Genomic DNA, 26,745 nt, shown 5'->3' with positions numbered 1-26,745 from the left:
TATAAAGAGCAGATAATCAAGAAGGAAATGCTTCAATCACAAACTGGAAATCAGGGATGATGATTATTTTATAACGACCGAATCCACCTAATAAAATCTTCTTCCATTCTTTCTATGTTCTTTCCTTCCCACCAGAGCAGTGCGCCACCATTCCTAGATCAAATACTAGAACTAAATTAGGATCCACAACCGGCTTCTGTTTCTGGCCACCATTATTATTATCACCACCTCTGTGATTAGAGTCCACCTCTGTGATTAGAGTCCAGCGCCACTACGTCAACAATAATGAGCTTCCCCGTCTCCGGGATCGCCTTCCTGCATCTCTTCAGTATCTTGATACAGTCTTTGTCGCCCCAGGCATGCATGATCCACTGATGATATCGCACAAACAAATTGTATAGTCAAAACGTGCTCTCAGCTCATTCTAATTGAATTACATGACAGCTCAGCAAGTTCAAGACTTACCTTCATGAATATGGCGTCTGCAGAGGGCATGGTTTAAATGGTGTCTCACTAGAGGAAAATGAGTGAATAAATTTCACTCCCACAACAAACAACAGGACTCACAGAATGCATCTGAGTAAAGTAATCACCCTCCTGAAAGGAATTTTGAGGTGGCGATTGCTAACTGATATTCTGTGTATGAATTTTGACAACATTAACTGGCACTGACCATGTATCCTAACAATGAAAATTTGAAAATGGATTCAAATAGAGAGGAGATCAGGAGGGTGGGCAGCACCGGCTTGTTGGGGGGATTCATCTCCTTCTGAAGCAGGTAGGGGATTTTCAGAAGGTTTGATCTTTGGAATTTCACTGGGCATCTGAACAACCTCTCTCATGGTAGCCTCTCTACGCTATTTTCTTCAACACATGCCATTGCCACACAGAAAACGTGGATAACGTCGTGCAAAGGAACTGAAGACAGCCTCTCGTCCAAAATGTTTGAAACTCCTTCCTTGGTTGAGTTAAGTCATCTTGTTTACCCATTGAACAATATCTACACCATCTCCAAACTCCCCCACCGGCCTTCTACCAGTGACTAGTTCCAGCAGCACTACTCCAAAGCTATAAACATCACTCTTTTCATCCACTTTCAGCGTGTATGCATATTCTGAAAAAATAACAAAAGAAAAATACTGTATGAGAACTTACATATAAGCATTCGATCCATCAGCAGCCTTCATATAATTGATTCTCTTCAGAGAAACAAAGGGCATGGAAATTTCACATTGAAATAATATTAAAGGCAAGGAGATAAGCTTGATTGTTTACCTGGAGCAATGCAACCATAGGAACCTGCAATGGAAGACATACATTCCGAAGCCCCAGAATCCTGCAAAAACTTTGCAAGGCCGAAATCGGCTACATGGGCCTCAAAATTGGAATCCAAGAGAATGTTGTTGGACTTTACATCATGGTGTATTATAATCGGGCTGCAATCATGGTGTAAATAGCAGAGCCCTTTAGCTCCCTCAACAGCAATCTTGTATCTGGTAGCCCATTGTAAATGCCCACCTTTCTTCCCATGCAGTAACTCTCCCAGGCTTCCGTTTGGCATGTACTCGTAAACAAGCAGATTGATTTCTTGATTTGAGCAAAACCCCAACAGTCTCACTATATGGCGATGTCGAATCTTGCCCAAAGTCTGAATCTCTACAGCAAAACCATGGTCGTGAGAAGACCCTCTTCCAATCCCAGGCAACCTCTTCACTGCAAATTCCTCACCGCTCCGCATCGAACCCTTGTACACTGTTAGGATATTCCGACACATAGGATATAGTTAAGTTCAACTTGGTCTAGTATAGAGTTAGGTAAAGTGTGTTTCTTTACCGTTGTACATTTTGTAACTTACAATCCGACGGTCACGATATGTAGTGATCCGACGGTTCACTCTCACCTCGGTATTACCGACACTTGATCCGTGGCTTGACACCCGATTGGTCCATGAGTTCTATTTAAAGCGCATGGAGGGTCATTGTTCGGGTAATCCGTGCATGAGAGAAGCTTATGTAAATTTTCATTCTTTGATTAATAAATTGCCTGTAGTACCCACGTTGGGACAGGCCGTGGACTGTTTCCCTCCTTGCACTCTGAGGGTTTTAACCACGTCAAAAATACTGGTGTATTGATTTTAGATCTGGTTGTGAGCGGTGTCCTTTGGTATTCTTTCTGTGGAACTTACCCTGTAAATTCCTACATGGTATCAGAGCTATTTGAGGGCCGCGTCCGTTGGTGATCCAAATCTAAAGCTGGTAGAACTGCATGCGGCTGTCGTTTCCTAGATCTGCTGTTTCTGACTGCTTTCGGGCCGAGAGGACTGCTTTGTTGCGTTCAGAGCATCTGTTCTAGTGAGGAACCCCTTTCGTTTCACGCGAAAAGGTTTCCGGTAGCCCTAGCTGCATCATTTTTCAGATCGGGAGGTATATAGTGTTTTTTTTTGCAGATTACTGTTATTTTATCTCTGCTTATTTCGGTCTCAGTTTATTTAGCCTTTTTTTTAACCGGATCTATACGTTTCATTTCTGCGTATGCTCTTTGCCCTGCGACTCTGTGCGATCTGGGCAAATCAGAAACAGAAAGGAAGGATTTTTCTCATGCATATGCTCTTTTCCCTGCACCTTAGTGTGATATCGGAAAATCAGAAACATTGAGAAAAATATTTAGTTTTTCGGCTAAAGCTAACTTTGAGATTTTTTTTTTAAATTTCTAGTTTTTTGGCTAAAGCTAACTTCGAGCCGCAAGGTTCGTTTTTCTTTGCATATTCGTGTTGGGTTTTGTGTTTTGTGTTTTGTAGGGAAAAAGAGCTTTCTCAAGGCAAGCTCAACAACCAATGATCTCTGAAGACCTTAATCTCGCTTTGGTGCAACGATTGGGGATGAATAGGAAGTCGATGAGGATCGATCTGGTGCCCTTTTCAAGCATACGTTGGGGTTTCAAGTATTGCAAATGCAGGAGAGACCCAAGAAAAATCATGGAACCCAATGAATCAAACACAACAGGGGTTGGAATTGAGAAGAAAAGAAATGCCAACGTAAAAATACACATGTTCACTCTTGATCCGACACAACAGGAAATGTAAATTGATGGAGGACTAAACAATTGATCGTGCATCATGGAATTCAATGCGCAGACTAGAATTCGGTTGATGATTTTGCCAGGGTTGTCTAGAGTTTCTTACAGAGAAAAAAAGGTGTTCTACCGGCATAGATTCCCCTGTGAAGAAAGGAAAAGAAACACGAGGCATGGTTGCGTGACTACTTGGTACCCCGTGGAGAAAGGAAATGAAACATGAGGTGTGCAAGGAGTTCCTTTGTTCACACGAATTATGTGGTGATGGGGATGTTGATAGAAAAAAAGTGTTGTTGTCATACCACAATGTTAGTGCAATACAAAGATTAACTTAACCATTTTCAAGAAAAAACATTTATCAACATAAAAATATTATTGTATTAATTATATAACAAAATATATATATTATTATTATTATTTATTGTATAAATAATTAAATATATTTATAAAATATTAAAATAATAATATAAATATAATTAAATATAAAAGTTAACATAAATAAAATGTAGAAATATGATACTATATTAATATTTTTACAAATAATTATAATGCAGATATTAATAATAACCATTTACAAATATTTTTAAAATATAACCATTTACAAATAAATAATGTCACAAATAATATTTTATAACATGTACTAATTTATAAATTAGTACTTCATTATAATATCGATTTTTATTTTCATTGTTTGAATTTTTTTCGAAAATAATTTTTGAAAGGATAAAAATAGAACTTTTAGACTGGCTTGTACAAGAATATGGTAATAAAAGAAATCCAAAGCTTCCAGCAAAATTGAAAACTTCTCCAAATATAGCTAACTAGCAATTGTCCCAAAAGGTACAAAGAGAGGCCGATAGGATTATTAAATTGAAATTGTTGAATTTTTCTAGAAGAGATAATTGGTTTGTGGAAAACCTTGTTATCTTGCACTGAATCATTGTGCGATTACTTTTCTTTAGATGTTTTGTTTATATCTAGATTACAAGGTACACATTGAATGTCTTATTTCATTTTAGAGTAAGTTAATTACCCAAAATGAAGAGGTTAAGTTAATACCCAAAATCAAGAAACCTCTATAGATGGCCAAGCATATACGAAGAATACATCTCATTCATATGCAATACCAAATCCATCTTTTCTTTTCTCTGAGTAAAATTTCAAAAGCATGAACACATGCCATTTCATATGCACAATAAACCCAACTTCTGAAATTTCAATGCTTGGATGCATCCCATTCATATGCTACAATAAACCCATATTTTCCTTAAATTTCAATCCATAAACGCATCCATTCATGAGCCATAACAGAACCACAAAAAACAAAACCCCCTGACCCGTTAATACATTATCTACTCAGAGAGAGGTAAGATGAAAGGACAGCACTGTCTACGGATCCTCCATGTCTCTGAAGGAGATGAGGAGCGTCCTGTAACCCATTGATGCATTGTCTTCTCAGGACTGCGAGGTAAGACTAAAGAAAATCACTAGCTACGGATGTTTCATGTCTCCATAAGGCCTTTGATAAATCTTCGTTTATTTTGTAAATACAATAATTTGATTGCATTTTAGCACTGTAAATACTAAAAATAAGCTTATAAAGAGCAGATAATCAAGAAAGAAATGCTTCAATCACAAACTGGAAATCATGGATGATGATTATTTTATAACGACCGAATCCACCTAATAAAATCTTCTTCCATTCTTTCTATGTTCTTTCCTTCCCACCAGAGCAGTGCGCCACCATTCCTAGATCAAATACTAGAACTAAATTAGGATCCACAACCGGCTTCTGTTTCTGGCCACCATTATTATTATCACCACCTCTGTGATTAGAGTCCACCTCTGTGATTAGAGTCCAGCGCCACTACGTCAACAATAATGAGCTTCCCCATCTCCGGGATCGCCTTCCTGCATCTCTTCAGTATCTTGATACAGTCTTTGTCGCCCCAGGCATGCATGATCCACTGATGATATCGCACAAACAAATTGTATAGTCAAAACGTGCTCTCAGCTCATTCTAATTGAATTACATGACAGCTCAGCAAGTTCAAGACTTACCTTCATGAATATGGCGTCTGCAGAGGGCATGGTTTAAATGGTGTCTCACTAGAGGAAAATGAGTGAATAAATTTCACTCCCACAACAAACAACAGGACTCACAGAATGCATCTGAGTAAAGTAATCACCCTCCTGAAAGGAATTTTGAGGTGGCGATTGCTAACTGATATTCTGTGTATGAATTTTGACAACATTAACTGGCACTGACCATGTATCCTAACAATGAAAATTTGAAAATGGATTCAAATAGAGAGGAGATCAGGAGGGTGGGCAGCACCGGCTTGTTGGGGGGATTCATCTCCTTCTGAAGCAGGTAGGGGATTTTCAGAAGGTTTGATCTTTGGAATTTCACTGGGCATCTGAACAACCTCTCTCATGGTAGCCTCTCTACGCTATTTTCTTCAACACATGCCATTGCCACACAGAAAACGTGGATAACGTCGTGCAAAGGAACTGAAGACAGCCTCTCGTCCAAAATGTTTGAAACTCCTTCCTTGGTTGAGTTAAGTCATCTTGTTTACCCATTGAACAATATCTACACCATCTCCAAACTCCCCCACCGGCCTTCTACCAGTGACTAGTTCCAGCAGCACTACTCCAAAGCTATAAACATCACTCTTTTCATCCACTTTCAGCGTGTATGCATATTCTGAAAAAATAACAAAAGAAAAATACTGTATGAGAACTTACATATAAGCATTCGATCCATCAGCAGCCTTCATATAATTGATTCTCTTCAGAGAAACAAAGGGCATGGAAATTTCACATTGAAATAATATTAAAGGCAAGGAGATAAGCTTGATTGTTTACCTGGAGCAATGCAACCATAGGAACCTGCAATGGAAGACATACATTCCGAAGCCCCAGAATCCTGCAAAAACTTTGCAAGGCCGAAATCGGCTACATGGGCCTCAAAATTGGAATCCAAGAGAATGTTGTTGGACTTTACATCATGGTGTATTATAATCGGGCTGCAATCATGGTGTAAATAGCAGAGCCCTTTAGCTCCCTCAACAGCAATCTTGTATCTGGTAGCCCATTGTAAATGCCCACCTTTCTTCCCATGCAGTAACTCTCCCAGGCTTCCGTTTGGCATGTACTCGTAAACAAGCAGATTGATTTCTTGATTTGAGCAAAACCCCAACAGTCTCACTATATGGCGATGTCGAATCTTGCCCAAAGTCTGAATCTCTACAGCAAAACCATGGTCGTGAGAAGACCCTCTTCCAATCCCAGGCAACCTCTTCACTGCAAATTCCTCACCGCTCCGCATCGAACCCTTGTACACTGTTAGGATATTCCGACACATAGGATATAGTTAAGTTCAACTTGGTCTAGTATAGAGTTAGGTAAAGTGTGTTTCTTTACCGTTGTACATTTTGTAACTTACAATCCGACGGTCACGATATGTAGTGATCCGACGGTTCACTCTCACCTCGGTATTACCGACACTTGATCCGTGGCTTGACACCCGATTGGTCCATGAGTTCTATTTAAAGCGCATGGAGGGTCATTGTTCGGGTAATCCGTGCATGAGAGAAGCTTATGTAAATTTTCATTCTTTGATTAATAAATTGCCTGTAGTACCCACGTTGGGACAGGCCGTGGACTGTTTCCCTCCTTGCACTCTGAGGGTTTTAACCACGTCAAAAATACTGGTGTATTGATTTGAGATCTGGTTGTGAGCGGTGTCCTTTGGTATTCTTTCTGTGGAACTTACCCTGTAAATTCCTACATGGTATCAGAGCTATTTGAGGGCCGCGTCCGTTGGTGATCCAAATCTGAAGCTGGTAGAACTGCATGCGGCTGTCGTTTCCTAGATCTGCTGTTTCTGACTGCTTTCGGGCCGAGAGGACTGCTCTGTTGCGTTCGGAGCATCTGTTCTAGTGAGGAACCCCTTTCGTTTCACGCGAAAAGGTTTCCGGTAGCCCTAGCTGCGTCATTTTTCAGATCGGGAGGTATACAGTGTTTTTTTTTGCAGTTTACTGTTATTTTCTCTCTGCTTATTTCGGTCTCAGTTTATTTAGCCTTTTTTTTAACCGGATCTATACCTTTCATTTCTGCGTATGCTCTTTGCCCTGCGACTCTGTGCGATCTGGGCAAATCAGAAACAGAAAGGAAGGATTTTTCTCATGCGTATGCTCTTTTCCCTGCACCTTAGTGTGATCTCGGAAAATCAGAAACATTGAGAAAAATATTTAGTTTTTCGGCTAAAGCTAACTTTGAGATTTTTTTTTTAAATTTCTAGTTTTTTGGCTAAAGCTAACTTCGAGCCGCAAGGTTCGTTTTTCTTTGCATATTCGTGTTGGGTTTTGTGTTTTGTGTTTTGTAGGGAAAAAGAGCTTTCTCAAGGCAAGCACGCAAACCAAGCCCCCCCCCCCCCCCCTCTCTCTCTCTCTCTCTCAAATTTTTTGTATAGATCAATTGGTTCAAAGCTATTTTAAGAGAGTAGAGGTCTTGGGTTCAAGTCTCCATTTTGTGGGGGCGGATTTTTTCATTCCCGCACATTCGCGCACTTTGCCGGCAACGTCAACAATTTTTTTTCAAAAAGCCATAACTTCTTCATCCGGAAGCCTTTTTCAGAGCCGTTTTTTTTTAAAACCGCCTATTTTTTCGAGATCTATCCATTGGAACACTTACTTTCAGCATCTTCAGCTTCAGTTTTTTTAAAAAATGGAAAGTCCATGCCAAGTCATTCTTGACAGCACTAACTACTTCCAATGGGTAGCCTACATGGAAGATTTACTTAGAAGTAAAGGTCTCTTCAGAATAGCCACAGACCAAGAGAAGAAACCAAAAGATGAAGACAAGGTGGCAAAATGGGAAAATAGACAAGATCAAGCACGTGGTTTGATAGGGATGTCTATTTCTCCTGATCTTAGATTCCACATTGCAGAACTTGAGACTCCTCATGAAGCATTAGAAAAACTTGCTAAAGTTTTTGGGATTAAAAATGAAATTAGAGCCCATCAACTTGAAAATGAGCTGCTTACTTTGGATCCTAATAATTTTTCTTGCATTGAAGATTTCTTGTCCAAATTCAAGACCCTTAGATATCTCTTGGAAGGTGTTAAAGTTAAGAAAGAAGATGGTAACCTTATTTATTCCATCCTTACTAAGTTGGGACCAGCCTACTCTGTATTTGTTTCCACTTTCCATTCTACAAGGGAAGCTTTCATTTGTCAAGGACAAGACTACAAGGCCCCTTCCTTTGACTCCTTTTGTGATTCCTTAATAAGAGAACAAGAAAAACTCTTACACCTTGGTCTTCTTAATCTTGGAAACTCTTCCACGAAAGCGTTAGCCGCCCAGCAGCAACCAAATTCAAAGAATCCTAAGAAGTCATATCCTCAAAAGAATGGTCCTAAACCATCTCAGCCTCAAAATGAAAGATCATTTCAGCAAAATGATAAGACCAATAAAAACAAATGGAAGAAGACTGATAGACATTGTAACTTTTGTAATCGAGATGGCCACTTAGAATCTAAATGCTTTAAGAAGATGGAAGCCTTGGAAGCCGCAATGAAGAAACATAACATCCATGTGGAGCCTACTTCAACTTCAACTTCCGGAATGGCACTTTCTGCATGTCATTGTCAATCATCTCAGTCTGGTTATGCATTAAATGTATCTTCTTCTTCTTCTCATTCTCATGAGTGGCTCATTGATTCTGGAGCCTCTTGTCACATGGCCAAAAACCAAGCCATGTTTTCTTCTTTAAATGATTGTAACACCAAAAATATATATATTGGTGATGATAGATCTCTTAATGTTGTAGGGACTGGAACTGTTCATCTAGACAATGGTCAGTTTAATGATGTATTATGTGTTCCAACCTTATCCTGCAACCTTCTATCTGTCTATCAGATAACTCATTCAGGTGAAGGTAAAATTGTTGAATTTTCACCTCATGATGTTGTAATCAAGGATCTAAAAGATCCTAAACAGATTCTAGCTACTGGTCTTGCTGATGATTCCAAAAGGTTGTATAAGTTTCACAACTTTGGGTCATCCAATCTTCCCTCAGTATTTGTTGCTCATAATGATGAAGTGAGCAAACTTTGGCATGAGCGATTTGGTCACTTAAACTATCGCTCCCTTCAGCATCTATGTAAAGAAAATATGGTGACAGGTCTTCCTATGGTATCTTGCAGAGATGGTGTTTGTTCCGGATGTGTACTCGGAAAACATCATCGGGACAGTTTTGACAAACGTGCCTCTTGGCACGCCTCAGCCCCTTTACAGCTTGTGCACAGTGATTTATGTGGTCCTCTTCCTGTTGCTTCATTCTCTGGCTGCAAGTACTTCTTAACTTTCATTGATGATTTCTCCAGACGCACTTGGGTATACTTCTTAAAACTCAAGAGCGAAGTATTTAACACTTTTTTGGCCTTCAAAGCCTTTGTTGAAAAACAATCTGGACATCAAATTCTTAAGCTAAGAACTGATAATGGTGGAGAATATGTTAAAAACACATTCATCAACTTTTGCACCGAAAATGGAATTCAAATGCAACATACTGTTCCATACACTCCACAACAAAATGGTGTAGCTGAAAGGAAAAATCGCACCTTAAAGGAAATGGCTAATTGTATGCTGCAATCTAAAGGACTCAGTCTTAGTTTTTGGGCCGAAGCAATTAATTGTGCAAATTATATAATCAATCGCACTCCTACTAAGGTTCTAGAGAATATCACTCCAGAAGAAGCTTGGAGTTCCATTAAACCAGATGTAAGTCACTTTCGTGTGTTTGGAAGTGAAGCATGGGCCCATATTCCAGATGAAAAGCATAAAGCTTTAGAACCTAAGAGTGAGAAATGTACTTTTGTTGGATATTCTGAAGATGTAAAAGGTTATAGACTTATTCCATTTAAGTCCAAAAATGTTATCATTAGAAGAGATGTAAAATTTGATGAAAATAAATCGGCCTGCGAGCCTAGTCCGGCGGATGTGCCACCTCTTCCTATCTCTTCTACTTTTGAAAACATTTCTTCTTCAGATGATGAAAGCGAGGATGATAATCCTCCCCCACCTTCTCAGGATCCTCAACTTCCAAGATGGGTCCGTGCTACTCGGGATGCAGCAGGTGATCTTGCCGGTGATCCTACAGATCAGCGACGTACACGTTCTCAGTTTGAAAGAGCCTCTTCTTTACTGGCTCAAGCTCCAGTAAATCATGATCCTGACACTTTTGCAGAAGCTTCAGGCCATCCACATTGGGAAGCAGCTATGAATGAAGAATATCATTCATTGATGACAAATGATACATGGGATCTTGTTCCTCTACCAAAGGGACGCAAACTTGTTAGATGTAAATGGGTTTACAGAACCAAGTATGGACCAGATGGGAAAGTTGATAAACATAAAGCTCGTCTCGTTGCTAAGGGCTTTTCACAGGTTGAAGGCATTGACTACACTGAAACCTTCTCCCCTGTTGCCAAAATGAACTCTATCCGCCTTGTTCTTTCCCTTGCTGCCTCTTTAAAATGGGAAGTCCATCAGATGGATGTTAAATCTGCCTTCTTGCATGGGGACTTGCAGGAAGAAATCTATATGGAACAACCCATTGGCTTCATACAAAAAGACTCCAGCCTTGTTTGTCGACTTAAGAAATCCCTTTATGGCCTCAAGCAAGCTCCTCGGGCTTGGTATGCCAAAATGGATAGCTTTCTTTTAGAATCTGGCTTTTCTAGGTGTCATTCTGACAATACTGTCTACACCAAGAAAGTGGGCAACTCTCTTATCATCCTTGTTCTTTATGTTGATGATCTTATTCTTACTGGTAGTGATCCCAACCTTATAAACCATGTGAAGTCCAGCCTTAAAAAGAAATTTGAAATGACAGACTTAGGACACTTACACTATTTTCTCGGTCTTCAAGTCTTGCAATCCCAAGAGGGTATTTTCCTTTCCCAGTCCAAGTATGCTTGTGATATTCTTCGTCATTTTCACATGGAAGACTGTAAGCCAGCCCCTTCTCCCTTTCAGTCTGGAGTCAAACTTTCAGTCTCTTGTACTTCTCCTGAAGTTGATGCTACCTTATACCGTCAACTTGTCGGAAAACTCTTGTATTTAACCCATACTCGTCCTGATCTTTCCTTTGCTGTTGGCCTTGTTTCTCGTTTTATGCAAAACCCCCGTGAAAGTCATTGGAAAGCAGCTAAAAGAATACTTCGTTATGTTCGAGGTACAGTACAGTTTGGGATTCATTACAGTGCCAAAGCAGCTCCTCTGTTAGTTGGTTTCATTGATTCTGATTGGGCTGGTGACCCTGATGATCGGAAGTCTACTGCCGGTTATGTCTTCACTCTTGGTTCAGGACCTATTACATGGGCTTGTAAGAAACATGATGCCATTTCTCTTTCGTCAGCAGAAGCAGAGTATCGTGGTGCCGTGGAAGCTAGTAAGGAAGCCTTGTGGCTTCGTCAGATCCTATCAGAGTTTGGCTTTGAGCAGCAGCATCCAACCACACTTTGGTGTGATAATCAAAGTGCCATTCAGCTATGCAAAGATCCAGTCCAGCATCAGCGCAGCAAACACATTGAACTACACATGCACTTCATCAGAAAGCTCATTCATGACAATGTTCTTGAAGTGCAATATTGTCCAACAGATGATCAGGTTGCAGAAATCTTCACAAAGGCTCTCACAGAGGCGAAGTTCACTAAACTTCGATATATGCTTGGAGTTCAGGAAGTTGTCACTAAGGGGGGATAGGCTCTAGTGCCTCCTTCCTTCTCCTATTGTGTCATATTTGTAAATCCTTCAATCCTATCCCAAGTTGTTCTTAAGGGGGGATGTTAGGATATTCCGACACATAGGATATAGTTAAGTTCAACTTGGTCTAGTATAGAGTTAGGTTAGAGTTAGGTAAAGTGTGTTTCTTTACCGTTGTACATTTTGTAACTTACAATCCGACGGTCACGATATGTAGTGATCTGACGGTTCACTCTCACCTCGGTATTACCGACACTTGATCCGTGGCTTGACACCCGATTGGTCCATGAGTTCTATTTAAAGCGCATGGAGGGTCATTGTTCGGGTAATCCGTGCATGAGAGAAGCTTATGTAAATTTTCATTCTTTGATTAATAAATTGCCTGTAGTACCCACGTTGGGACAGGCCGTGGACTGTTTCCCTCCTTGCACTCTGAGGGTTTTAACCACGTCAAAAATACTGGTGTATTGATTTGAGATCTGGTTGTGAGCGGTGTCCTTTGGTATTCTTTCTGTGGAACTTACCCTGTAAATTCCTACATACACAACCCCTGCTCCTCCCTTTCCAATAATATTTTCCTCTTTCAAACACTCCAAGACATCTTCACAGGTGAAGTCCAGCCTCTGGAATGTTGTTAGCTTCCAGGATCTTGAAGCATTGCTTTTCTTCAAAGCCCTGGCTTTGATGATGGCAGCAGAGGCAAAAACCAGTGAGCATAATAGCAAACCTATGACCAGAACCAGCTTTACAGTGGAAGAAATCAAAGAACCCTTAACATGAGCATGCGGCGAATTGGGCTGAACTGTGCAAGGTCCCAGATACAGCCCACACAATCCAGGGTTCCCAACGAAGGAAGTTGCATTGAAGAAAGTGAATTGGCCACCATTCGGTACAACAGCAGACTATATATGTACATGTTAAAATATATATGTATGTTGAAAAACTATAAAAACATGCATATATCTAACCAATATAAAGTTATAAACCCTTCGGAATTGTATAGCACCTCAAATCATGGTAAGAGAGAGAACAAACAACGATGGCAATTGCACTTTTGTTGGACTTGTACTAGATGGAAATATAGAATTCCATTTTTCAACTTGATACACAGGAAAATCCCATTTATATTTTATTTCTAATTTTGTTTATAAATCAAAGTCTCTATGCCTGTGGTAAGTAGGCTCTATGATCTTCATAGCAAAGCGCTCCTGGTTGTTTGCAAATCAAACTATGCTTTATATAAATATAAATTACTGAAAACCACAAATACAAGTTGATGATATATCCATCATCTTCTGCCAAACCTGCACCAAATACAGTGATTACCAATATAACCACATTTAAAGTTGTGGTTGATGTGATAACCATGTTTGATCAGCCAGACATGGAAGTTTGAAGTCTGTGCACAATACTTCCAACCAGAAATATGAATTGTTCTCAGTGAGTTCAACGGATAAGTTGAATACCTGAAGTCATGATATAATAGAACTTCTATAAGCTAGCCTCAATACATGGCATTCTATAAAGACATTGAGCCATGGATACATAATATACTGGGGATCCACCTCTCTATGAAGAAGCTGAATGTTCCTTGACCTCCTCAATCATCCTCAAAACCTGCCTTATTGTTGGCCTTCTTTGACCTCCTCAATCATCTTCAAAACCTGCCTCATTGTTGGCCTTCTTTCTGGAGCTGGAGCTATACAGGCAACTGTTAGATCTAGAAGTATTATTAACTTATCCTCAGGGCAGTCAGTGGAAGAGACAGAGCCATCAATAACACCCGATTCAAGTTCTTCTGCTCGAACATAATGAACCCATTTTTGTAGATCCATGGCTTCTCCATTGAGGATGGACTGCAATGGGATCTTGCCTGTAAGAAGCTCAAGTAACAGTACTCCAAAACTGTAGACATCTGCTTTGGGTCCCATTCTCTTGTTATATTTGAGGCATTCAGGAGCCTTGTAGACTAATAGGGCTGTGTCCTCAGCTTGCTCGGTGTCAAACACGGTAAGGCCATAGTCTGTAATACAAGCTTCAAAATCCCCTCCTAGTAGAACATTGTTAGATTTGAGGTTACCATGAATTAATCTGGATGCTTGATGCAGGTGGGCCAAGCCACGGGCTACATCTTCAGCAATCTTGAAGCAGGACGTCCAGTGCAGAGGCTTCCCCTTTGATTTTGAGCCTGAGAAACCAGTCAAATTACATAAATCAGACATGGAATTCCACATACAAAGTTGTCTCTTTGAATTAGATGATATTATATAATTATATAAACCCTGTGTAATTCAATGATCCCCGTTAGTTTTGCATGCAATCCTTATTGAAAGGGTAACTCTTCAAAAAGTTGGCCTTGACAAGTCTTACTGGCTTGGTCCTGACTAGAAGTTTAATCCCCCTTAACCAGTTAAGGTTGTGCCAGTGAAGACTTTCTGGGTTGATTGTGACATAACAAGCAGTCCATTTCCTTGGAGAATTGCATATGCTGAGTTTAGACAACCATCTTGGGCCATTATAAACCTCTCTTCTCAGTTCATCACCTCAAATTATGTTTTCTGGTGATTTTCTGGAAACACCTATATTCATTGTAGTTTCATATCAGTTTTCTAAATATGTGGTCTGAAAGTCATGTTATTAGAAAAGGATGACTTATGACAACACCATATAGGGTTTCAGATTTGAGACTTCTGCGAGATGAGTTCTGTTGATAAATTGTCTTGGGATCCATTGCATAGTGTTATTAGTGTTATTCTTTTTTCTTCGACCTTTGGAACCAACATATGTGTCTCATCCTGATGATGATCGAAACATCGAAGAAAGAGAAAAATCCTATGCAATGGATCTGGAAACAATTTATCAACCATATGGGGTTTCAACATATTGGCAACGGTTTAAATCCTGAGAATCAGTATTCAGACTACAAGCAAGCTGAGGGTGGGGGATGATTTTGAGCTTTATTTGATTAACTAGTTACAAACCAATTTTTTTAAATTCACTGCAAGTTTGTATTATTTAATTAAATTGTCTATATACGAAATTGGAATTCTGATATCAGAGACCCCCAGTAACCAAACTAAGTTAATGGGACTGGAATATCTCTGGTAGACTTCTAAGGGAAAAGAAAATAAAATAAACAAGCAAGTCCAAATGATACCCAGAAAGAAAGCCATAGAGAACCCTTCAGGTATAAATGAAACCTAGAAAGAGAGCCATAGAGATTGCCAAATGGTCAAGGGAATGGGATACAAAGAGGTCCAAACCCCAGCTCCTGAGGACAAATAATCTGTTAATATCTGTGATGTGTATTGTGACCTTGAGTTTGTTATGATCTAAGGGTTCTCAGAGCACAGAGGGAGACTCCTAAGGTACTTATTTTTATCCAGAGTCTATTTGTATGCTGGTCTATTCAATGCCGAGCTTGTATATTCAACACAATTGCAACTCGTCAACATGGATTGCAAGCAATAGTAAAGATCTTGGGTTCAAATAGATGAGAGCAATGTTCAAACCCCATGGAAGACATGAGTGGCTATCAGGCTAAGAAACAAAAACCATGGACAAAATAAAAATGCTCTACTTCTATTTTGACAGCTTGAAGAGAAGGCATTTAGAAGGAATTATGCACATACCGTGTATGAGAGAAAACAGGCTTCCATTAGGAAAGTGATCATAGACAAGAAGCCTCTCCTCCTTGTCCTGGAAATAAGCTCTCAGAGAAACTATATTCTGGTGTCGAAGCTTACCCACCATCTCCATATGCCTCTCAAATTCATCCCTAGTCATCTTGTTAGAATTCTTCAATCTCTTCACAGTTACAGTCATTTTGTTCTCCATCAGAGCCTTATAAGTAGTCCCCAGCGTGCCTCTACCCATAATTTCAGCAGATGCGCGGAGCAGATCCTCCAAAGTGTACATCTGAGCTTCCCCACCGCAGAACATAAGAACCCCACTCCGTTGTTGCTCATACTGAAGGCTCTTAGCATCAGTATTAGCATAATACAGATCAGAACCAGTTTCCTCGATCGAAAGCTTCTCACCTGCAACGTTTTCAGCCTCATCCCCAGGCTTCTGCTGTCTGTACCTCTTACCATAAAAGCTAATAAGGAACAACATGACAATCACCCCAACAATGGATCCCGCAACAATTCCTGCTATTTTTCCCCGATTTAGCCTTTCATGCCTCTTAACAGTTGGCCTAAAAGATTGCTCCATTGGCAAGCTTGTAATAATAGGACTTGGAGAAGGGGTCACTACTGCATTAAGCACGCAGGGCCTGGGCAATGGGCTCCCACAGAGCCCAGGATTTCCTGTGAACGAAGAAGCATTGAACATAGCCAGAACTGTAGTAGCCGGTATTCTTCCATAGAGCTGGTTATTAGAGACATTGAATACTTTCATGCCAGACTGATTAAAACTCCTTCTTTGGTTGAGTTAAGTCATCTTGTTTACCCATTGAACAATATCTACACCATCTCCAAACTCCCCCACCGGCCTTCTACCAGTGACTAGTTCCAGCAGCACTACTCCAAAGCTATAAACATCACTCTTTTCATCCACTTTCAGCGTGTATGCATATTCTGAAAAAATAACACAAGAAAAATACTGTATGAGAACTTACATATAAGCATTCGATCCATCAACAACCTTCATCTAATTGATTCTCTTCAGAGAAACATAGGGCATGGAAATTTCACATTGAAATAATATTAAAGGCAAGGAGATAAGCTTGATTGTTTACCTGGAGCAATGCAACCATAGGAACCTGCAATGGAAGACATACATTCCAAAGCCCCAGAATCCTGCAAAAACTTTGCAAGGCCGAAATCGGCTACATGGGCCTCAAAATTGGAATCCAAGAGAATGTTGTTGGACTTTACATCATGGTGTATTATAATCGGGCTGCAATCATGGTGTAAATAGCAGAGCCCTTTAGCTCCCTCAACAACAATCTTGTATCTGGTAGCCCATTGTAAATGCCCACCTTTCTTGCCGTGCAGTAACTCTCCCAGGCTTCCGTTTGGCATGTACTCGTAAACAAGCAGATTGATTTCTTGATTTGAGCAAAACCCCAACAGTCTCACTATATGACGATGTCGAATCTTGCCCAAAGTCTGAATCTCTACAACAAAACCATGGTCGTGCTTCCGGGATTTGTCCAGTCAGCTCATTGAATGAAAGATCCAACGACTTGAGGTTTCTCAGATTGCCGAGCTGGGGAGGAATGGGGCCTGACAGGACGTTCAAGAAGAGGAAGAGCGAGTCGAGCGAGCTCAGATTGCCTAGCTCCGCGGGAATCGAACCCGTGAGCCCGCAGTTAGACATGTTCAGTCGGATGAGCTTCTTTAAGTTCCCAAACTGAGGCGGGATCTCGCAGGAATAATTGTTGTAGTGGCCGATGAAGAGGTATCTCAGCTCGGCGAGTTTGCCGAGCTCTGGCGGCAAGTTACCGGTGAGGCCATTTCCGTTGAGGCCCAGGTAGTGGAGACTCGTCAGGTTTCCGTAGCAAGCGGGAACCGAACCCTAGAAATAATTTCCGCCGAGGTGGAGGTACCGGAGTCTGGCCAGTGACGCAACTTCCAGAGGCAAGGGGGCGGAACCCAAATTTTACGCCACGTGTCAACCTGAATGCGCATTTCGCAGCACCCAAATTTCACGCCACGTGTCGACCCGAGAATGAAAAGGACGACGAAACTTTGTTTCAAAGGAAGGCCTATCGGCCTAACTAATCAATTAATAAAAAATCATTTAAAGTGACCATTTTCTTTATAATAATCATAAGCTAATCTACATTAGCTAGTAAAGATAAATTATGATAAATATTACCACTTTTAAATGTATATTTATGGAGTCGTTTATTGAGTTGAAAGAATTGTTGGGACAGTTAAAAGTGACTGGAATCTGGACAAAAAAATTTCTAAAACTTTTGTAAAAGAAATGTTTGAATAATATTTTTGATAGTGGAAATAGATTTTAAATTTTAAAATTTAACAACTTAACTTGGATTGGCAAAAATCCTTGCAATTTTTTTTCTAAATATACTGAAATTTCTATAACTTTTAAAACAACTCTTATGGAGTACGACCATATTTTCACCTTCCGTCATCATGCCTAGAAGAAAGAAGAGAAAAGGAACGAAAACGAACTGGGTCAAAGCGTCCAGTAGCGGTCAGTTGCAGAGATTTGGCGTGTTCTATATGCATGGTTCTTATACCCCAACTCCGGCTAAAAATCCCCGTGAAAATTACGATAATGGAATTACGACTGTTGTTGTTTCAGGGAGCAGAAGCAGAAATGGCGGGGAGGACGTGTGGAACGTTGGTGTCGCTGAGCGATGAGAAGGCAATCCCAGAGCACCTCATAATCATGGTGAATGACATCACTAGAAAGTAAGTTTGGGTTGAATTTCTATTTTATTTGTTCAAAAACCTTTAGAATTTTGTTGAAGGACACAAAATTTATGCAATGCAAGGTTTGAAAAATGAAGAATTAATGGAATGCAAGTGTTGTAATGTTGAAGTTTTCTTCTTTATTATTAATAATAATAATTATTATTATTATATATATAACATGTTATTTATAAAGATTTTTAATTTATAAATTTTTATAAATAGATTTTATTATAATATCATAGTTTACTAATATGCTCAAAATCTATAACTTATTTTTAAAAGACATTTTCATATAACTATGGATTCTCTTGTGGAGAATTTGAGTTTTTTTATTTGCATGACATTTTCTTTTTAGTTAAGCAATTTAATAAAAATGGTAGAAAGAACATAACTATTTTTAAGATAATCTCAACCTTTGATTTGTGACTTCTATTAAGAATACTCTAGAATATTCTATGGAGACTAAATCTATACCATCCACCTAATAATTATTGAAAATTACATTATAATTTTGGAAACCAGTGTAAAAATAATAACAATAGTAATAAACTATTTTTTGTATAGAAATGTGATTGCTATAAGTAATAATTATTATTGTTAGTCATATTTGATTATGTTTATTTATGTCATTCATCATCTTTTATAATGGTTGATTGCATTTGAGAATGACACATAATAGTTGACTATGGTTAACCATGTTTAACCATGATTGAGTATGGTTTAATATGTATGATTGTGATAGTTGACCATATTTGACCATTCCTAACCATGGTTGATATAACCACCCTTCCACCCTTTAAGGATCTCGAGTTGTGGAAAGTGTTACTCATTTGACCCAATGGTGCAGCGTGGCATTGCCTCTTCTTTTCTTTAAAAAAAACCCAAAAAAAAAACTCAGAGAATTTTTTCCTTACTTAGTGTACCAAAATCCCTTTTTGACCTTTACTTTTCTTTTTTATGAATTAAAATAAATGTTAATTAAATGTCTACATTCCTATGAGCAAGTCTTTACACTTTTTAGTACAACTACTAATATTATTAATACTAAAATTTTAAAGTGGAAACCATTAAAACAAATATTAATTAAATGTTTACACTCTTATCCACATATCTTTACACTTTTTAGTGTAAATGCTAATATTATTAATACAAAAATTTTAAATATATAATATAAAAATTGCTAATAAATATTTAAGTGATAAAGTGGAAACCACTGGAAAATGATAAAGTGAAAACTGACACATTAATGAAATATATTTATCTACTAAAAATATAAAATATATTTTAATAGTTATCATTTAATATAATTTTTTAAACAATTTTAACATTAAATTGTTATTATTCTTTTTATTAATCATATATATAAGTAAAATAATAAAATTATTATTACTTAATTAATTTATAAAGACATATTTATTAGTCATATTTAAAAGAGTGAATAATCATATTTATTAAGATCATATTTATGGATTTTGAAAGTCATTATAATAGTATATTTTAATCTAATATATTAATAATGGGAATTAAGGTTGATGAAAAAAATACAAATTTAGATCATTTAAATTTAATTTAATTAACCATATTTATAAATTAATACAAATGCATTAGAATATAAAAATATATTCTAAATAACTATAGATAAACTAATATAAAGTAAGTGAAACTTTGGAAGAACCCATTCACATTATCTATAACTATATATAAATTAATATAAACTTATTTACAAATTTGAATTTATTATACATTTAAAGGGAAAATATAAATAATTACACATAGATTAATATAAAATTATCTAAGTTTTGGAAAAATATTGAGATTGAATTTTAATTGTTTTTCTTTTAAGTTGTTTTTGCTTTGTAATAACAAATATTTACATAAGATAAGATGATATAATTGTTTTTGGCTTTGCCATCTTGGAAACTAGACCAAAGAGAGCTAAGCAAAAAGTCAAGAACTAACAAAATTAACGGAGTGTCCAAAACTAGCAAGACCTAAAATAGTTGTTGTCCCACACGGGAGAAACCAAAAGCAAGAGACAAAATGAGTAGCCTTATTGAACTACAAAGTTTGAGACAACGAGAAAATTAAACTAAGCAGAGAATCAAAGATAAAATTGACTATAGCCCTGAGAACTAGTTGGAATAACAAGAATTGAGATGAAATTGCAAGGAACCAAAACATCGAGATGATAATGAAGTATCTGATAAATTGTTCTTCAATCTTCCATGACAGAGGAATTGGAGAGCCGAGTGGAGAACCCATCTCATGCTTGGCTAACTGACCTTCCATGTTAAGCATAAATTCTTTGAGTTCATCTAACTTATATAAGAGACCGACTTAGGATTCTCGCCTATCAACTTGAATTTTACCAAGCAACAACTTGACATGCCAACATAAATCAATAATATGCAGTTAATGAACCCATGGTGGCGGGAGGTGCGTTAAGCTCTGAGCCCATTTAAATCACCGTATGACACCCTCATGGGCGCAAGATTGAAAAAAATTAAATTTACAAATGTTTAATAAATTTTAAATTTATATATTATATATATTATTTTTTATTTTTATTTTTATTTTTCCTAAAGAAGAGAATAAGGAAAAACAATTTATATTCCCTTAATCGAAAATATACATTATGAGAACCCTCGAGAGGTCTCTCCACATAATGTTATAACAATTTAGTAATGAAACATTCTATCTAGAAAAAAACTTACAAATACAACACACTACTTCATATTATGAAACTCGGTAACCACAACCTCCAAGGATTCATCATCCAAGAATTATGTGATCTCCAAAGTCTCAGTGTGGATTTGTAAAGCTTCCTTGGACGATAAGCATGTTATTCAACTCTCTCTCTCTATATATATGCTTTACTTCATACCATTAAATTTAAATAAATTTATATTAAATAAAATATAATTTTAAATAAATATAATTTCATTTTTATTTTATAACTATATAATAAACTTAAATAAATATGTATTAAGTAAATTGAAATTTAAATAAATGTATATAATATTGATGAAAAATCACTCATTTAGAAGTGTACTTCATCATAAGTTTAAATTTATCAATTAATATAATGATTATATAATTTATAATTCAATGAAATAGTAATTTAAAAAGTATAATGACTTAAATTTGTTGATATAAAATTATCTATTACATTATTATGTCACTGGTACGTAGTGACATCTAGTATCGTCTTAGATGCATTTTTATGACTGTACTAAAAATCAATTAAGAAATTTTTTGTTTTAGCTAATGTTAACATTAGCCTTTTGGTTTCCCCAAAGCATTGAGGTAATCGCGCCGCCGCATGTCGGGCCATTCTTCGAGGGTTGACGTCAATGGACAATAAGCGTCAGTGGTCACCTGCTTTCCGTTGGTCCTTTGTACGAGAGATTTGTCTCCCTGATCTCTGCTTAAAGGAATTAAGCACACCATGAATGTACACTGCATGTTTACAGTGGGTGTGTTCGTGGAATCATGTAGATCAACCATCATTACTACACTTTATTTATATTTTTATTGGAGTGTCTGATATGAACTTGGAGCTCTAAGCATGTAGAACTACTGCTACCGTGACTGAAACCTTGGTGGATGAAGGGCTGAAATATTGAGGGAGTGCAAGTTACGAGAAGAGATGACAAGCTCTGCCATTTATTTGAGAATGATTTTCTTGGGGTTTGTAGTGAGCGTGATGTTCATTATTTTCGTAGAGAAGGGCAATAGGTTAGAAGGCATCACGTGGTCGAGTCACACAAGTTCCCCTGCCAAGTTAACCTGACTCTCGCTCGCAAAATGCTAGGGCTTAGAAGCTCTTCAGTTGCTCCAGGAGATCCTATTTGGAACCTTCATCTAAAGGCCTTTAAACTCAATGTAGAATTCATTCTTTTGATTGATTCAATAAAATCAAGTTTTAGTTCCTTTTGTTGAAGTCGCTTTCTAGCAAAGACACCTTTCTTTCCTTGTAATTCTAGATATATAAAGCTTTATTCGTTGCCTTTAAGCTCCATACATACTGCATTTGGGTTATTGGGAGTTGGGCATTCTTGCAGAGTGGTACATACATTTGTTGGGCATTCGTGCAAAGAGATTTTACTTTCTTGGGCATTCGAGATGGCTGCATCAACAAACATAGGGATGATGGACAATGCCTATTTTGTAGGCAAGAATGAGATTTTGTCATGAATCATCTCAACTTTGCAACTCAACCTCACGAAAGTGGAGGAGGTATTCCTCACCCCAATTTTAAGTTACTCTTTTTATTTTCTTATTCTATCTGTTAAACCAAGAAATGGGCGAAGGTGGGTTTTGTTTACATTATCATCTCTTTTTTTTTTTTTTCTTTTGTTGAGATTGTACTTTTTTCAGCAAATAGCGAAGAATTAATTTTTATGTTGACGCATTATCAGTCTTGGGATTCTTGTATTCAATGTGAGCTAGATCGAACCTAAGCATTGATGTAGAAAATTTTCATTGTCATGGAGGGTTGCTTACTTGCATTTTTAGGATCATAATTATTGAAATGTTATCCATCATACATGATTGTTATAAACCATTAAATTCCATAAGAAACAGGGGGCTTGTATGGTTACTGATATTATATAATGTGAGTCCTTGGTCTGGTGGGTTTGTTGCTAATTATGAATGAAGGGTTGTGTCCTAAGTGGCCTAGTTTTAGATACCTCACAATGTTGTCTCTGAAAGAATTATTGTGATGATAATGGTAGGGCATATAGGGATGCAGGATATACCAATGTGTCATTCTTTTAAGAGATCTACTCATCCCTAAGAACATTACGATTCTGGATCAATGTGTCTTAATGCTTGAGCTCTGTGATGATACTCTAGCCAATATCAAAATTATGCAAATCTCGATGGGGCAATTATACAATGTATTTTTTCACTCATTATTGATATGGACCCAATTCCAGACACACCTACCATTTACTTTTACAAATATTTCCTTATATTGCTAAAGGGTCATAACAAGCTCAATGTGTGCTTTGTGTGTGATCCAGTACAAAATTATATAGGGTGCGTGAATGTCAAATTGTCAGTTCATTTCCGTCATGGTCTATTGCTCATGTAAGTCTTTCCTTCCCCATGAAGGTTTTTTGGTGGCAATTATGTTTGATTAATGACACTGATATTAGAATCGGAATTTTACACCCTCGAATTTGTTATTGTGACTGTATAGATATGGGTGGTCATGATCCAATTTGATTTAATAACATGACAGACGTGAGATTTTCTAGGTTCAATGAATATGAAGATACATGCTCTGTAATTCATGACTGTATTATCTGTTTTCTTGCATTTCTTCATGTTTTTGGTTAGATGTACAATATTTAGATGTACATGGGTTAGATGTACATGGGTTAGATGTACAATATTTTTGTCTAACCAAGCGTTCATTTCCGGGTGAACTTGATAGAGTCTATACTTGAATACTTTGTCCTATGAGTTCTTATTTTTTTGTAATGTAGTCCTCACAAAATAGTCACTTACTTTAGAAGATCTTGTGGAATTTACCCTACCATTGGTCTTGGGCATAATGCTACTTTGATTTATGTTTCTCTTATTTGATATTTTTAGCTAACTCCCTTATAAGTTTCAATGGTATAAACTTTCTGCATATGATGGTGGCTAAAAGGTGTTAGCATCTAGTATAGCCAATTGTAGTACAATTGATTTGACATTTCCTTTCAATGGAGGTTTATGTGACTCTTAATATTTTTTTTTTCGTTTGAAATTTAATTGGGATTAGGAAGGCTGATTTAGTATCGTACTTCCAACAGGGCTTTAGGAAAGTTGATCCAGATCAATGGAAATTCATAAATGAAGATTTTGTTTGGGGATAAAGGAATTTGTTGAAAAATATTCACAGATGCAAGCCTATGCACACTCATTCTCAAAATATCCAATAAGGAGCATGTAACAATGCTAGAAAATATGAATTAGAGGAGGAAATTCAGAGGCTCAAGAGGGATAAGGGTCTGCTCATGATGGATCTCGTTAGAATTAGGAAGTAACATCAAGGTACCTAGATGCATATGCCGACCTTGGAGGAGTGTTTGCAAACCATGGAACACCGTCAATAACAAATGATGGAATTTATGGCTAAAGTTGTATGAAAGCCTAGATTTTTGGCACAACTTGTGCAACAGAGTGAAAAATAATAAGCTTCTTGAAGTAAATAATAAGAGAATATTACCCAAGCAAGAGAACTATTTAGAGGATGCAAAAATTGAGTTGATAGACAATCATATTGTGAAGTATCAACATGCTTTTGGTGATGAATGTAGTGTAGTTCCATTGAGGATTTTAAACACCAACCCATTCAATAGAATGTAATCATCTTTAAACACTTTAGAAACCTTTTTCCAGGATGTGGGTTAGGCACGTGGTGAAGTGATGGATAGTGGAAATTCATCTTAAGCATGTCTTACAAGGATGCATGGAACATGTTTTCCAAGTATATGTATTTCACCAAAAATTTCAGATATTCAATGATCACGTTTGTTATCTGAGATGCATTCTTCATCTCATGCTTCTCCATAGTTGGTAGAATCAATTACTTGTGAAATTCCTTGTTAGATGAGTTTTGGACTTTCTCTTTCTCAATGTGAAACTTCTAAGGGTGTTGAGACTCTTAACCAGAGTGGAAAAGATGAGAGAGAGGCTTACATGGGATCCAAGACTAGTGGCATAGATGTCAAATCATAACCAATAGCGATGGAGATGTGAAACAATGAGAGGGCTATAGGGAAAGTCACCGCTAGTGGGAAGGTAGCTTCTGGAGTTAATGATTTATTTTGGGAACAATTTCTAACAGAGACTCTAGGCTCGACCATAAATACACAATAAGTTGAACAAAAAATTCAAGATAGTAGAACTAGGGATCGAGATGAAAGGATTCATGAGAATGGGAATTGTTGGATCAACAAGCAAACATTGGATCAACTTACAAAAAAGATGGGCCAACTAGCATCAGGGACACAAACTTGAAATAATATTGTAGAGGCTGCTAGCAGGTGGATATCACTGTCATTTATGCTAAATTTTCTGTTTAGCAATGGTCACTGTTTATGTGTCCTAATGAATTGCTCCAAATAGATTCTCTGTAAGCTGCTATCATTGTCTGCTAAATTGAAAATGTAAAAGGGTTTAACCAGTATTTTTGTAATTCAATGTAATATTTGCACATTCACTGAGAATGAGAGAGCATATGGACATGGATACTAGAAGTACAATATTCTAAGAGTGATATATCCTTCCTCATGTGGTGACAACACTATTGTAGCATATATTTTACAATATTTTGTATTATTATTTTTCACAATTCAAAGATTTTTAGAAGTCCTGCGTCTTCTTAATAACATTTGCCCTAGTTTTACTGGAAAATAGATACATTGGATTTGTCTGCTGCTATACAGAATTTTAAAAAATGTCCAAATTACCTTCTACATGGAATAACAACCAAAGAACACCATGACCAATTAATTGTAGAATTGTACAAGATAACTCAAGAAATAAAATGGTATGCAATTGTTATAAGACTGACAATCCCCTATCATAGATATATTTAACCTGCTGAAAATTGGCACTTACCCATTCTTTCTGAGAAGGAACATCATGTGACCATAATGTAATCTAATCTTCAGTAAGAACCAAGAAGAGTGCAATGTAATGTTGTTAATTGAGTCATCTTTTGCTCTTACATTTTGATTCTTGCTACCGTTATCTCATTCAAATGTGTCTCACCTATTTTATTTTGCTAATTATATTCATTCCAACAATATTATTTGATATATTTCTAATGCCATGTCCAAATCATAATGAATAATTTCAAGAATGCTTTGATGAGATTTTGTAAGCCTCTAATTTCAGTGAAAAAGCTAAACTTTCTGATGGCTATACTAGTGTCACTTGCACTTAAGTAGGAGAGCTTCATTACACTATATATTTAGTAAGATGGTTTCAAATTCGAAAATTAATAGTTCGGAATTCTTAAAAATATTCCTTGTTTGATGATAAGGTATCGATGTCCTCTTCTTTCCATGCAAGCGCTCTAATTTTTCATCCAGAGTCTTTTTAATTAGGTCCTCTACCATGAAGTTCTTAGTTTATCAGAGTGATGTTGGGACAACAATTTACACCTTTATATTTACACATTTGAAAATGGCACACCACATTGGTTGATTTTGAAGTATTGACCACCGTTTTAGATAGACAATGCAATCACTCTAATAATCCAGTCTAAAATTATTTTAGTAGTTGCCATTGTAAAATTTGGTTGTGATAAATTGGTTAAAGAAAGGTTATTATGGAATTAATTACGATGACACTAGCATTTACATAACTTGATGTGCTGGGTTTAGGTGCTTCATACTTTTGATATGTGCTCATCTTACTTCTTCATATTTACATGATAAAAAATGGTGCAATGCCTTTCTTGATTTGAAGTTCTAACCATAATTTTGGAGAAGCA

At 37.3% G+C, this 26,745-nt stretch overlaps 2 protein-coding genes and 2 pseudogenes across 3 annotated transcripts; all 4 read right to left on the bottom strand.

Moving 5' to 3' along the window:
- Positions 1-487: 487 nt before the first annotated feature.
- LOC149196757 (leucine-rich repeat receptor-like serine/threonine-protein kinase BAM1 pseudogene) lies at positions 488-1,738 on the bottom strand (annotated as a pseudogene).
- Positions 1,739-5,139: 3,401 nt separating this feature from the next.
- LOC149196756 (leucine-rich repeat receptor-like serine/threonine-protein kinase BAM1 pseudogene) lies at positions 5,140-6,406 on the bottom strand (annotated as a pseudogene). The gene is made up of 2 exons (XR_016254677.1): positions 5,944-6,406; positions 5,140-5,782 (listed from the first exon to the last, which is right to left on the bottom strand). The product of XR_016254677.1 is annotated as a leucine-rich repeat receptor-like serine/threonine-protein kinase BAM1 pseudogene (transcript).
- Positions 6,407-13,062: 6,656 nt separating this feature from the next.
- On the bottom strand, positions 13,063-16,251 carry LOC149196755 (inactive leucine-rich repeat receptor-like serine/threonine-protein kinase At1g60630). The gene is made up of 2 exons (XM_089405620.1): positions 15,597-16,251; positions 13,063-14,038 (listed from the first exon to the last, which is right to left on the bottom strand). Exons 1-2 carry the CDS (start codon positions 16,249-16,251, stop codon positions 13,473-13,475), a joined length of 1,221 nt encoding a protein of 406 aa, XP_089261746.1. The 3' UTR covers positions 13,063-13,472.
- A 33-nt stretch (positions 16,252-16,284) lies between these two features.
- On the bottom strand, positions 16,285-16,878 carry LOC149196754 (leucine-rich repeat receptor-like serine/threonine-protein kinase BAM1). Its single transcript, XM_089405621.1, has 2 exons — positions 16,592-16,878; positions 16,285-16,430 (listed from the first exon to the last, which is right to left on the bottom strand). Exons 1-2 carry the CDS (start codon positions 16,875-16,877, stop codon positions 16,285-16,287), a joined length of 432 nt encoding a protein of 143 aa, XP_089261747.1. The 5' UTR covers position 16,878.
- Positions 16,879-26,745: the final 9,867 nt, after the last annotated feature.

Source organism: Pinus tabuliformis, chromosome 2_2 (assembly GCF_031772625.1).
Source record: "Pinus tabuliformis cultivar Carrire ecotype Pingquan chromosome 2_2, CPIR1, whole genome shotgun sequence".
Taxonomy (NCBI): Eukaryota; Viridiplantae; Streptophyta; class Pinopsida; order Pinales; family Pinaceae; genus Pinus; species Pinus tabuliformis.
Note: the sequence above shows the minus strand (reverse complement) of the source record. Positions and strands in the feature narration are given on the sequence as shown.

Bases quoted from the DNA above. Each gene is read 5' to 3' on its own strand.
- LOC149196754 (XM_089405621.1), bottom strand. From the start codon at position 16,877: ATGCCAAACGGAAGCCTGGGAGAGTTACTGCACGGCAAGAAAGGTGGG. The intron at 16,431-16,591 runs GTAAACAATCAA...TTATTTTTTCAG, and splicing joins CTATGGTTGCATTGCTCCAG to AATATGCATACACGCTGAAA.
- LOC149196755 (XM_089405620.1), bottom strand. From the start codon at position 16,251: ATGAAAGTATTCAATGTCTCTAATAACCAGCTCTATGGAAGAATACCG. The intron at 14,039-15,596 runs GTAAGCTTCGAC...CTGGTTTCTCAG, and splicing joins GAGGCATATGGAGATGGTGG to GCTCAAAATCAAAGGGGAAG.